The sequence below is a fragment of the Leptodactylus fuscus genome, chromosome 11, assembly GCF_031893055.1.
Source record: "Leptodactylus fuscus isolate aLepFus1 chromosome 11, aLepFus1.hap2, whole genome shotgun sequence".
Classification (NCBI taxonomy): Eukaryota; Metazoa; Chordata; class Amphibia; order Anura; family Leptodactylidae; genus Leptodactylus; species Leptodactylus fuscus.
Window position 1 is genome coordinate 59041056 of NC_134275.1, and position 14040 is coordinate 59055095.

The window sequence follows — 14040 nt, forward strand, 5'->3', positions numbered from 1 at the left end:
ACCAGCGGTGGTCTGACTGCCCAGGCTCACATTGATTAGAGATTTGGTACAGTTCAGAGCCCCTGTTCTAGAATAGTTTTGTTTCTCTTTCTGTTTTGCTATTGTCCCTGTTTGTCCTGAGCTCCAGGGTGATCCACTGTAACAAGCTCTTATCTGTGCGAGATCCTGATGTCATCACTTTGTGTCACTTCAGGGTCACGATGATGAGGTGTTCGTTCTGGAAGCGCACCCCTTTGACTCCAGGATCCTTCTCTCTGCCGGCCATGATGGGAATATTTTTGTCTGGGATCTGGAGAAAGGAACGAAGATCCGGAATTATTTCAACATGGTGAGGATCTGGGTGATCTCTGTTATTTTCTGTAGATGAAACGGAATCTTCTGCAGCAAATCCTTAAACAGACTTGGTCTTTGGTCTTCACCTTTGTAAGATCTCTGCTTGCTGTCACTCCTGGTCCTGCTGTCTGGGACGTTGTAACACTCTCCTGTATTCCAGATTGAAGGTCAGGGGCATGGCGCGGTGTTTGACTGCAAGTTCTCACCTGATGGACAGCACTTCGCCTGCACAGACTCCCACGGGCACCTCCTGTTGTTTGGTTTTGGGTGCAGTAAAGGTTATGAGAAGGTGAGTGATGGGCGGCCTGAGCAGGATGTAGCCCTGGTGTTTGCTGTTTCTCCTGAGGTGACAGCCATGTCTTTATGTCTTCATGTGTGCAGATCCCAGAGCAGATGTTCTTCCACACCGACTTCCGACCACTTATTCGAGATGCCAATAATTACGTGCTGGATGAGCAGACACAGCAGGCCCCGCACCTCATGCCCCCACCATTTCTGGTAGACGTAGATGGAAATCCGCACCCCACCCGCTTCCAGCGCCTTGTACCAGGAAGGGAGAACTGCAAAGATGAACAACTGATCCCGCAACTCGGATACGTATCCAACGGTAAGAAGTCGTGTGGTTAGTGCTTGTGGGAACCCTTCATGGGGATCTGTGTAGGGCTCTTAATTTCGCACATTGAGGTTCATGTATTAAAGGGTTTTCTTGGACTTGTTATTTAGTGACCTATTTTTAGACTATGCCCTTAATTGAATATCAATAGGGGTGTGACCCCCCCCCAGGACTCCCACAGATCTTTTGTTTTGCAGACATGTGACAACACCATCATCGGTCACATGAACTGTTTATTCATCTTTCCCATTCAGTTGAATGGGTTAATCTGCAATACCAAACACAACCACTATGTAGTATGTAGCGCTGTGCTTGGTAAGTAATGAGGAGGGTGCACTACTCACCTGAGCATTGCAGCCTCTTCAAATAGCTGTTTTCAGGTGGTCCTTGGTTTTAGACCTCTGACAATCTTCAAATAATGTCCTATCCTAATGATAGGTCATCAATTATTAGGCTTGGAAAACCCTTTAATGGCATCAAATGGTTGTAACTGTGCGGTGTGTGTAGATCCAAACTCCCTTCTCTCATATCAGGATGCGGTTCACATATCATCATCATGTTATATATGTAAATACATTATTCCATCTCTCTGGTCAGGTAACGGAGATGTAGTGGAGCAAGTCATCGGGCAGCAGACGGCCGGTCACGAGGAAAGCATACTGGATGGGCTTATCCGAGAACTCCAGAGAGAACAGGACCAGAGGCAGACGGAGGATGGGCAGCCTGAAGACAACCCCCCATCAATCAGCAGCGGATGTGAGTGTCATGTGTCGCCTTACAGCAGTCATCATGCACACACCTATACCTTACACGTTGTACAGAAATCTGGCTGTGCTGGTCCCCACCAGTAATATTTATAAGGGCTGGAGGTGGATACAAGCGCTTATGCTTCTTTCCTAAACTACTAAAGGGGCAGACGAGCGCCCCAAAATATGAGTTGTGTGTAACCCACCAACCTGTCACCCTATCACATGGGCTCCAGTTCATCAAATCCACTGAAGTTGTCATCCCACATATCCTGGGATGGCAGTGGTGCTGAGTGTACGGCTACCCCTGCTCTGTATACAAGTGGTGATGTCTGTGGTTCTTCAGGATGGGCAGCCTGGGGGCCCAACAATGCATCCACCTGTACATACATCTGATAAGTCTTCCATCTTATTTCCTACAGTCCATCTTATTATTGACAGTTTGCTGCTCTCACTTCTCCCCCATTTACTGATATGTCCCACATTCACTTTCTTATTTGTTCCAGTTGTCAGAAGTCAGAGTCTGGATTTGTCTTCACCACCTAACGTCGGCCTACGACGCAGCGGACAGATTGAAGGAGTCCGACAAATGCACGACAACGCCCCAAGAAGCCAGATGGCAACGGAGCGAGATCTGATGGCATGGAGGAGAAGGGTGGTGGTGAACGAGCTACATCCTGGTGTCAGCAGGTAAACTAGTGTGTTTTGAAAAGTCAGTATGATGTCACTGAAATCTAGCCAATCCAGAGCAAATATGTAATCTGATTGGTGGCTTTATGGGCCACTGTTATACTTAGCTAATTCTAGATAATTAATGTATGTACACAGTGACTGCACCAGCAGAATAGTGAGTGCAGCTCTGGGGTATAATACAGGATGTAACTCAGGATCAGTACAGGATAAGTAATGTAATGTATGTACACAGTGACTGTACCAGCAGAATAGTGAGCGCAGCTCTGGAGTATAATACAGGATGTAACTCAGGATCAGTACAGGATAAGTAATGTATGTACACAGTGACTGCACCAGCAGAATAGTGAGCGGAGCTCTGGAGTATAATACAGGATGTAACTCAGGATCAGTACAGGATAAGTAATGTAATGTATGTACACAGTGACTGCACCAGCAGAATAGTGAGCGCAGCTCTGGAGTATAATACAGGATGTAACTCAGGATCAGTACAGGATAAGTAATGTAATGTATGTACACAGTGACTGTACCAGCAGAATAGTGAGTGCAGCTCTGGAGTATAATACAGGATGTAACTCAGGATCAGTACAGGATAAGTAATGTGATGTATGTACACAGTGACTGCACCAGCAGAATAGTGAGTGCAGCTCTGGAGTATAATACAGGATGTAACTCAGGATCAGTACAGGATAAGTAATGTAATGTATGTACACAGTGACTGTACTTTCTATGGTCTGGGACTTGTAGCTGGGATATCAGTCAGGGACACTAAATGTATCAGAAGATATCCCGGCCACAATAAGGACATCATGGCTGATTTTCTGACCTTTAGAAAGTTCCTGCATTCATGGTCGTATCCACTGGCAACCGATCAAGACCACAAGATATTTAGAGAAAATCTTTAAAACTCTACAAAATATTTAATTACTTATATTCCCAAAAATGTTTAACTTTTAATTATCTACAAATGTAAAAATAATTATGTACATGGGAATATCCCTTTAATGTTAATCTGATTTGTCCTTTATTGCAGGGTCCAGGAGGAAATCCGAACTGCTAAGGGTGATATGGAAGTCCATCTTTACTCCACAGAGAAGAGGAGGAAGCCCTCCCACCCAGCGCAGCGGGTAAGTAAAGGGAGTTGTATCAGTATCTGTTGGGATTTGATGGGCCGGCTCACCACATCTCCTTGTGCTTTCTCTTCCAGAGTGAATATCAGGTGTGCAGTGGGCGCTCCCTGCGGAGAGTCCAGAAGAAGCGTCCTCATGCTTATCAAACCCGATCCAACATGGAGCATGATTCTCAGACCAGCACTGCTACAACCAATGGAGAAGATTCCCAGAGCTCTCCGGAGGTAACTGTTCTACTAGGACGTAGTGGGAGTGCGGCAGGATAAGGGCTGGATCTGGTCTGTGAAGCTACATCAGTGGGAAAGGAAACGTTCTGCAGCATTCTTATACATTTTGTGTTGATCTCTGCTTTCAGTGAATGGAATCTATTGTTCATATTCAGAGGTCAAGAACTGATCCTTATACAGAACTGTCACAATCCTGCTGCAATGTATCCGTATAGGTAACTGCTATCTACCTGGCAGTAACCTCAGCTGACACATTGTAACAGACTGTCTGTTATGTGTGAGTTGCACTGTGGATTTAACCATGGATATAAATAGTTAATGTGTTTATTCACTGACAGCAAAGATGAGAAAGACAGTCAGTAAGCGGCAGGACTGTTCATTATAGCAGGATGAGGCTTTGTGGACAAGTGGGCGGGTCACTTCATTAAGGATCTGTTGTAATGACTTTTTGCTTTCCTCTTCAATTGTAGGATGAGGAGTCGCGTGCGTCTAGTGATGCCTCTGATGGTGAAGCGGCCGCTCCGTGGCAGACTGAGAGCTCCTCCAGGTACCTATCAGCGATGACCTCTGTAGGGCGGGGGGGAGTGTTAGCAGGGATGGAATCTCCCTCTGTGATGTATCTAGCTCAAGGTGGATAGCGAGTAGGGTATCCCCTACCATGACTTTGCCCTCATCTTCCTCCCCTGTTGTTGTAGTGACACTTCCAGCGATTATTCTGATTGGACGGCAGATGCCGGTATTAATCTCCAACCCCCGAAGAGACAAACGCGGCAGACGACACGGAAGATGTGCAGCAGTTCTGAGGATGAGAACCCGGCCAAGGAGGAGGAGCGGCAACGGAAACGCAAACAGACCCGGAGAAAGGTTCTTACAGTTGGGTGAAACAGAATTTTAATGTATATTCAGGTGTTGACTTGACTTGCTCTCCCTAGGGATGTCTTGGCTGCTCTTCCTGACTTACTGTCCCAGTGATCAATGGACGATCCTTTTTTTTTTTTTTTTTTTTTTTTAACCTTTTTCTTCTCTGAACCTTTAGAAGCAGAACGAGTTCCTGTCTATGGAAGGGGAGCCCAGTGAAGAATGGATTCCACCCCAGTGGATTCTGGACACCATTCCCCGCCGCTCTCCTTTTGTCCCTCAGATGGGAGACGAGGTATGTAGGGACCCGCATGTCCAGTCATTCTGCAGCTCTTATGTCCTGCTTGGTGTTGTAGAATTATGACAAATTGCAGAGCTCTGGACTGTGCTTTGCTGGCAGGACAATAAAGGTTTATATGTCCAATGGAGCAGAATATATTAATGTGAGGAAAGCTGACATGATATACAGAATGTATACGTGTGTATATAGTAGTAGATCTGCGCAGACTGTCCTTGCTATTACGCCATAACCAGGCTTATGTGCCTTTCAAAGCTTTTGGAAAGCTACACAGACCCCTATAGAACTAAACCATGTAACAGCAGCTTGCCTAGATCTAGGGGGAGTAGGGGCAGCACTGTAGGTGCCATTCAGGAAACTTGGAAAGCTGGGTGACTGCTTTTATGTCTCCTTTATTGACAGCCATGTTTCCCACCCAACTTTTCCATACACAGATTTCCTCATGTTAATAGAAGACTCCATGTTTTGGGGCATTTCTTTGCTCTGGCACAGGTTTTCTTCTGTCATTTCTCTGCCTTGTAGATATTTAATCCTCATTGCTACTGTCCTTCATCTCGCAGGTCATCTATTTTAAGCAAGGCCATGAAGCGTATGTTCGTGCCGTGAAGAAAGCGAAAATCTACAGCGTCAACATGCAGAAACAGCCATGGAATAAGACGGAGATCAGGGTAAGATTCAATAAGCTAGATCAGTGTTCAGTGCGTTCTGGTTACTGTGGGTGCGGCAGCTTTAATACAGGAGGCTGTACAGAGGATAACTCTGTGGAACCTTGTAGAGCATGCTGTGACTTGTTGTGCTACCAGCTTGCCCAGAGTGGTTTTTCTCCTCCTGATATAAATCTCTGGAGGAGACATTTTCTCTTAAAGAGGCTGTATCAGCAGAATTTTGCTGTATGAGCCCCACATATGCGTGAATAGCCTTTAAAAAGGCTATTCAGGCACCACTAATCTTATTTTACACCCCCGTCCCGTTTTAAAATAAAACTATAAAAACATATATGTAAATCATACTTGAACGTGCACCCTGGGCGGTGAGGCACGATCCGATGTCATCTTCTGGCATGCCTACCTCTTCTTTTTTCTTCTTTCGGCGGCGCCCTCTGGTCCTGGCTCTTCCCCGGCTTCATCTTCATCCTCTTCCAGCGGTTCAAATCCGAATGGTTGAAATCCGGCGCGTGCGCAGTAGCGCTCCCTCTGGAGCTGCTGCGCACACTCTAGTGGCACTGCCATTGAGAAAAATGGCACCGGAGTGTGCGCAGTAGCTCCGGAGGGAGTGCTACTGTGCACACGCCAGGTTTCAACCAATCGTATTTGAGCCGCTGGAAGAGGATGAAGATGAAGCCGGGGAAGAGCCAGGACCAGAGGGCGTCGCCGAAAGAAGAGGTAGGCGTGCCAGAAGATGACGTCGGATCGTGCATCAACACCCAAGGTGCATGTTCAAGTATGATTTACCTATATGTTTTTATAGTTTTATTTTAAAACAGGACGGGGTTTAAAATAAAATTAGCGGTGCCTGAATAGCCTTTTTAAAGGCTATTCACACATATGTGGGGCTCATACAGCAAAATTTTGCTGATAGAGCCCCTTTAAGTAAATTTCAATCCTTGTATTAAGAGACATTCTAGAACTTTCCATTAGACTTTGCATTCCATTTCCTTTTTAAGATCTCTGTGTACTTGCAGTGGGATAGCCCCATCCACACAGCGAACTGTCTTTTCCCATTATGTGGCCCGGGTGAAGAGATATCGTTGCCGTTACCATAGCTCTTCAGTGTCAAAAGGGAGTTTGACAGTTTGTGAGGGACGTCCTTCTTGACAATAGAGTCCATAGCACTGTACTGTCAGAGGGGCCGTTCCTTACTGCCCAGCAATGACGCTGAGCGGTGAGGAACACCCCAACCTCCCCCTCCAGTACCAGCCTATGGATGAGTACTGTCAGGAGGATGGGCGGTAAAGAACGCCTCCTCTTACAGTACAGCGCTATGGACTCTACTGTCAGGAGGGAAGTTCCTCATAGACTGTCAGAAATGCCCTTTTGACACTGAAGAACTAGGTAACAACACCAATAGCTCTTCACCCGGGGCACATTACGGGAAAGACGATATTGCGCTGAATTCAGCGCACTGTTGGCTTTCTAACAGTATATAAAACCGCAATTATTGAAGTTTTATAAAGGCCACAGCCTTAGCATGCTACAAACAGGTGTGCTGTGTATGTAGACAGAGATAAACATACACATCTACATATAGTTAAAATAAATTAAAACCCCCTGAAAATGCTGTGGATTAATCCAGCCTAAATGTTCTATGACCAGCAGATGGCGCTGAAGCTCATGTTAGAGCATAGCCCCTGTCTACACCCCTGATAGGGTGCAGCGTCTCCCCACCATGACACTTCTAATGATGAACTTAACGCTGCTCATAGTGTGCAGCTCACAGACCACTTTGGGGAGATTGTGATCTTCTGGGCGACTGTCATGAGATAAATCTCTGCCCCTTGACTCACTGACTGACTATTCATTTCCTTTCTTAGGAACAAGAATTATTGAAAGTTGTGGGGATTAAATATGAGGTGGGACCCCCTACTCTCTGCTGCTTGAAGCTTGCCTTCCTGGACCCCACATCTGGTCAGATGAGTGGAGAGTCGTTCTCACTCAAGTAAGTCTCCACCTCGTAGATTATCGTCTGAAACTGTTAGATTGAAGTGTTTTGTGTAAGACTGAGCTGTAGATCAGCGATTCCCAACCAGGGTGCCCCACTAACCCAAAGGGAAAATGGCGGCATATCTTCTAACTACAGTGGTGTCCTTAGGATGTTGAGTTAGTTTGAATAGAATGGTGAGCACAAAGCCTTAAGCCTCCTGCTCCACCCTTCAGGCATCTACTAGTGATGTCTTTGGCTCAGACCTGCTGCATCGGCTCCGGGAGAATGCGGATGAGAAAGAGTTACTGATCGTTTATTTATGTGGCACAACTTCAGTGTGGGAGCAACTTTGGGGAGCATTATTGTGTGTCTGGGGGCCACTAGGGAGAGCATTATTACGGTATATGTCTGGGGGAGCATACACCGTGTGTTCAGCCACTGAGGAACCTGGTGATGGTAAAAGATGAGACCTGATATGATATATATCTTCTTGGTGGGAAGTGTCGGATGGTTTAGCTTGGCACAGTTGTGATGCAGTTACAATTAAGTCAGAATAGGATCAGAAAAATTGCATCGCTATCTCCTGTGCTCCTATTGAAATGAATGGGAGCACTGTCCACCAAGTAACATGCCTTCATTCAGCCTGTCTATGGTCACGCTGAATGCACCATGGGGTAGGGGGGATACCTCAGCGATCAAACTCCCACTGATCAGATATCTCTGGATAGTTATTCCTTGTGGTATAGCTCCTTTAATAAATAGGATTACTGAACATTGGATTATTATGTCTGTATCCTGACAATGTAGCATCTATGGGTACAGGACCAATTCAGACTGGTCAGTATCATCCACAGGAGCTTACAGAATATTGTAGGGGGTAATTGATATATTGAGGTTGTGAGGGCAGGGGAAGGATTGGTAATATTGTGTTTGGGGGTGGTATGTGGTTGGTATATTGGCCTTAGGGTTAGTATATGATTGATATATTGCGCTATATGATTATCACAATGTTGTTCTGTCTCCTAGATATCACGATATGCCGGATGTGATTGACTTTCTCATCCTCCATCAGTTCTATAAGGAAGCGAAGGAGCGTAATTGGCAGATCGGTGCGTGTGATGCGTGTCCTGCGGTATTTACAGATGTCGCTCCCGCTGCTCTGTGGTTAACCTGCTGATATTATTTGCTCTCTAGGTGATCGCTTCCGCAGCATCATCGATGACGCCTGGTGGTTTGGGACGGTGGAGAGTCAGCAGCCTTTCCAGATGGAGTACCCGGACAGTCTGTTCCAGTGTTACAGCGTCCAGTAAGTGCAGCTGCAGGCTGTGGTGTGATACTCTGCAGGGATAGAGCTCTGATGGAATACTCTGCAGGTGTAGTCTAGGCAGACTATGTAAAACCTATCACAGTGGCTCCAGAGAGATAACTCTTTAGACATACGTAGGTGGCGCCTAATTTTTATTCATTAAAGCTTGGTGCGGTGTGGCTATATCCACAAGCCACGCCCCATTTCCCATCAAGCCACGCCCAATTAACTAGACTCTCGTGAAAGGAGTTGTGTTAGTAACATCTGTTCTTGTTGGTTCGTTCATTTAATAAATTTCATAGTGGATTCTACCCAAAATGTAGTAGGTACAAAATACCCAGAACGCGAGCCCAGCCATGATGATAAATGAGCCTCACTGAGCTGTGTGTGAATTCTTATTGCTGCATTTTCTGCTTCCAGTTGGGACAACAACGAAAGGGAAAACATGAGCCCTTGGGACATGGAGCCGATCCCAGAAGACAGTATGTTCACATTATACAATAAGTGTGTGTGGGGGGGTGTATGTATATATGCTCACAGTATAAAATAAGTATTGGGGTGGAGGGTGCAGGTATATATGCTCACGGTATACAAGTATGGGGGTGGGGGGGTGTATTTGTGTGGATTTATTTATGTGCTAAACTTTGAATGTAAACCTAACAAGTGTGAGTGTGCTTGTAGAAGGGGCGCACATGAGTGAGCCTGTATGACTTGGTGTGAGTGCCCTCGTATGTTGGTGGTATGATCAGGCAGTCTATATGACATCACATGTGATTAACTCCACTCTGCAGTTTCCCTCCCAGACGAGGTCGGCGCTGGCGTACCGGTCACTGCAGATGAGCTGACCGCTCTCCATTATAAACCACAGGAAGGAGAGTGGGGGGTGAAGTCTCGAGATGAGGTGTGTGAGCGAGTGATCCGGGGGATTGACCTGCTACTTGCTCTTGGTGCGTATCCTAGTATGATATCCCATATGTGGAAGGATAGATAGAGATATATAGATGTAGATCATGTGGCGGTGGTAATGATGATTTGCTTGGGTTTCTGTTCTCAGAATTTGCCAGCCCGTTTAGTGCTCCTGTGGATCTACGCGCCTATCCTCTATACTGCACTGTCGTGGCCTATCCGACAGACCTGAGCACGGTGAGGAAGAGGCTGGAGAGTCGCTTCTACAGGTGAGAGCTGCACAGCTTCAATGGACATCTTCTCGATGTCTGTGAACGGGAACATTCATTGATTAACCTTGTCCCTGTAATAGTGCGGAGGATGTGAAGTCTTTTAATATGGCGACCAATCAGGAACTGAGAAGCAGACGGGTTCCTGCTGTATTATACAGCGGAGACCCCACAGCAATAATCACAATCGGTGACATTATTTTGGGGATGATCTCTGTTCCCTGGAATGAAATTTGGGCTGGCAATATGTTACCGTAATAGCTGGGAGCCTGTTGAAGGCACTGAGGCTTGTTATTACTTGTCATTCTATAGTATAATAGTCCAAATCGCCCCCTTTACATTAGATCAGGTATAAAACCAATCCATATAATACACATACACTCAGTATCCCTGCGTCCAAACGCTGTAGTAGGGAACAAACCGAGCCAATACGTGGTCAAAAAATAATCAGACATTCCCAAAATGTTCCATGTTCAGGAGCTTGGGAAAGCTAGGTAACGCTGCCTTTGATGGATATGTCAGTCATTACACAGCTTGCCCAAATACAGAAACCATTAAGGGTCACTCTGTGAGTTGTTATTGTCTTGGAAGGTGTCAGATTTTCTCACATTTGGTTTTTCTTGCACCTATCTCACAGGAGGATCTCTGCACTGATGTGGGAAGTGCGTTACATCGAACACAATGCCCGGACGTTCAACGAGCCCAATTCTCCCATTGTGAAAGCTGCCAAGATTGTGACGGATGTGCTGCTGCGATACATCAGGTAAGTGTGTTGTGCCACCACCACATCGCAACCTCTCTGCTATGATTGGTCGCACCTTCACCAATTCTCTTCTGTTTCTAGAGATGACAACTGTGCAGACATCTTGGAGATTTACAACCAGGTGAAGAGCGAGTGGGTCAGTGATGTGGAGGAGGAGGGCGAGGTGAGACAGAGACTTGTAGTGTCCTCGCATCTGAGCCTTGTATTCGTGAACTCACACTTTGTCTTCTGCAGCAGAGTGCAGCAGCTGATATGGAGTCAGACGGGCCTGGGACCTCCACGGGTCGAGTAGTTAGTAAACCTCTGGTCAGTAGATGGTTCATCATATAATAATTGTCCTAGCTGTGTCCAGCTTATCTCCATACTGATCATAATGTATCTCACTAGATCACACGCCGTACAAAGAGGGATCTGCTGAGATCTAATCCTGATTCATGGAAGGATAAGTGCAAGGAGCTGCTGGACCTGATCTATGAGCGGGAGGACTCCGAACCCTTCAGACAGCCAGTCAATAGGGTCTCATATCCTGTAAGTAGGGAATGGGTCAGGGGACCTCTCATATACATAGCTGGTACATATATAGATCATGTAACCAGAGCATAGAAGCGTAGCTCTCATGCGTCATGTTCTGGACCATCCATAGAACCGTAGATCATGTGCTAGAGCAGGGATAGGGAACCTTCGGCTCTCCAGCTGCTGTGAAACTACAACTCCCATCATGCTCCATACACTTCCATGGGAGTTCCAAGAACAGCAGAGCAAGTGTGCATGCTGGGAGTTGTAGTTTTGCAACAGCTGGAGAGCCGCACGTTCCCTACCCCTGTGCTAGAGCATGCACAGAACCACATATATTAGCTGGATCATGTGTAGTCCATGTGTTGCATCATATTCTGGAAAAATTTCAGGGTTGCCAACACTTTCTGCCATGACTGTATATGGCTGGGGTAGTTCTGCTATGTGTTATTTATGGTTGGAGTTCCTCTTCTGTACATCATATATGGCTGGGCGTTCTTCTGTGTGCGTGCTGTGCATCACATATAGCTGGGGGATTCTGCCACATGTTTTTTATGGTCGGGTTTCCTCCTCTGTGCTTCATTTATGCCCAGAATTTCTCTGCTGTGTTATACATAGTTGAGGGTAGTGCGTTGTATATAACAGGGTTCCTCCATTGGACTTTGCTTTGCTGCCCAAGGTTCAGTATTTTTATGATGTCATTGTTTTAGGATTACCAGGACATAATTGATAATCCAATGGATTTCAGCACCGTCAAGTCTAAACTAGAGGCCGGAGACTACAGTGATCCACTGGAATTTGGGCAGGATGTCAGACTTATTTTTAGTAACTCCAAAGCCTATACTCCAAACAAAAAGTCCAGGGTGAGTTACATAATCTGTCTACTTTATAATGTGAAGTGCAGGGGCCCTCTCTTAATGTTTAACATAATCTGTCTACTGTATGATATGAAGTGCAGGGACTCTCTCTTAATGTTATACATAATCTCTGTCTACCCACTGTATAATATTAAGTGCAGGGGCTCTCCAATACTGTTCTGCGGCCACATGACACGGTGGCCATCTTGTCTAACTCCTGGCGGCTTCTCTCTCTGTAGATTTACAGTATGACACTCCGATTATCTGCTCTGTGTGAAACCTACATCAAGGACATCATCTCGGACTACAAACTCGCCATGCAGCTGCAGCAGAGGAAGAGACAGCGCTACAGAAAGAGGATCCGCAGCAGCAGCAGCAGTTCTTCTGCCTCCAGCAGAGCCACGAGGTACAAGCGCCCCCCGTCACATATTCATCAGACTTTTGCTGGATAGTTTTGGTGATAAAAACTTGTTTCTTTTCTAGTCCAAAAGGGAAACCACGGAAGATTCAGCAGCGGATCCCCCAGAGTGCACCCCTCCCCCTACTCCGAAGTAGCTCATCATCATCCTCCTCATCTTCCTCCTCCTCTTCCTCCACATCAGAAAGTAAGATAGTGTTACTCAGAATTGGTGTTCTCCCTAGTAAATGTGCAATTACACGCATATAACCTGTTGATGTGTTCACCATGTACTACATTCTACTGATCTGCGGTAAGCTTCATACACAGAGTACAAATACATGCCTACATACGGTATATAATAATACAGGTAGGATACACATATGTAATACAGAACTACAATAAACATATATAGTGATACATATATAATACAGATGTGACACACGTATTCAATACAGATATACAACAGACGTTTATAATAGTACAGATATACGTGTATATAATACAAATGATAGATACCTGGATATAGTAATATACATATACAATGCACATTATATGCAAACACATCATACACTCATACTATGCACCTACTGTATATAGCACACACACACACACACACACGTCATATACAGATGACATGGCACACTCCCCTGTTTAGTACAGATGTACACGCGTATAACTTGTATGGATTCAGTGATATTATACACATAATACAGGTATATGGATACACGTATAATACACATACTAGTGTAATAAACCATTATTGCATTTCCATCCACACATACTGTACAGAAGCTTAGTACTCATACATATATACGCAGGGAGGATACATAATATGTATTTCTACCTCCCGCCATTTTCTTCAGGATCAGCTGATATGATGCGTATGATGAAAAGTTACATGGTGTTTGCTTTCTTCAGGTGATTGGCGGCAGATTTGCCAGGCAGCTCCTTCTCCTTAGATACAATTATTCTAGTGAGATGATGTGAGTTGCAGGACTGGTTTGGCCATTCATCCAGCCTCCAGTCGGTCACATTCCAAGTCCATTACGATAAATTCAGATTTTAAATTTTTTTTTGTGTAGATTGTGAGCCCCATATAGGGATCACAATGTACATTTTTTTTCCTATCAGTATGTCTTTTTAGAATGAGAGGAAATCCACGCAAACACGGGGAGAACATACAAACTCCTTGCAGATGTTGCTCCTGGCAGGATTTGAACCCAGGACTCCAGCGCTGCAAGGCTGCAGTGCTAACCACTGAGTCACCACTAACCAGTGCTAACCACTGAGCCTTGTTGCCCCCAAGATAAATTCTGATTTGTGTTCTAGTGTCAGATTCTCCGCTGGAGCCTGGCCACATCTCTGCAGATGAGGATATGGATGAGCAGCCATCGTCTTCCAGACCAAACACCCAGAACAAGAGCGACAGTGAAGAGGAATCGGCAAGCAGCTCCAAGACCAAACCTTCCCCAGTGACAGGTAAGGAAGGCC

At 45.6% G+C, this 14040-nt stretch overlaps 1 protein-coding gene across 5 annotated transcripts in view; it reads left to right on the top strand.

The window, feature by feature from the left end:
* Positions 1-14040, top strand: part of BRWD3 (bromodomain and WD repeat domain containing 3) — a 356261-nt gene that overhangs the window by 10771 nt on the left and 331450 nt on the right. For 2 of the 5 annotated variants that reach the window (XR_012711825.1, XM_075259245.1), the window contains exons 15-39: positions 194-328; positions 494-622; positions 715-940; positions 1544-1702; positions 2199-2382; positions 3416-3509; positions 3590-3736; positions 4210-4286; positions 4435-4612; positions 4776-4892; positions 5456-5563; positions 7426-7550; positions 8562-8644; positions 8730-8841; positions 9262-9323; positions 9633-9788; positions 9896-10016; positions 10654-10779; positions 10861-10942; positions 11014-11085; positions 11167-11307; positions 12003-12155; positions 12389-12555; positions 12633-12754; positions 13879-14028. Coding sequence is in view for 4 of the 5 variants with exons in the window: in XM_075259245.1 (XP_075115346.1) it covers positions 194-328; positions 494-622; positions 715-940; positions 1544-1702; positions 2199-2382; positions 3416-3509; positions 3590-3736; positions 4210-4286; positions 4435-4612; positions 4776-4892; positions 5456-5563; positions 7426-7550; positions 8562-8644; positions 8730-8841; positions 9262-9323; positions 9633-9788; positions 9896-10016; positions 10654-10779; positions 10861-10942; positions 11014-11085; positions 11167-11307; positions 12003-12155; positions 12389-12555; positions 12633-12754; positions 13879-14028 (3226 nt within the window). In the remaining variant the exon portion in view is untranslated. The remainder of the gene's footprint in view (positions 1-193; positions 329-493; positions 623-714; positions 941-1543; positions 1703-2198; positions 2383-3415; positions 3510-3589; positions 3737-4209; positions 4287-4434; positions 4613-4775; positions 4893-5455; positions 5564-7425; positions 7551-8561; positions 8645-8729; positions 8842-9261; positions 9324-9632; positions 9789-9895; positions 10017-10653; positions 10780-10860; positions 10943-11013; positions 11086-11166; positions 11308-12002; positions 12156-12388; positions 12556-12632; positions 12755-13878; positions 14029-14040) is intronic. The other 3 variants (XM_075259246.1, XM_075259247.1, XM_075259248.1) reach the window with 3 other exon arrangements.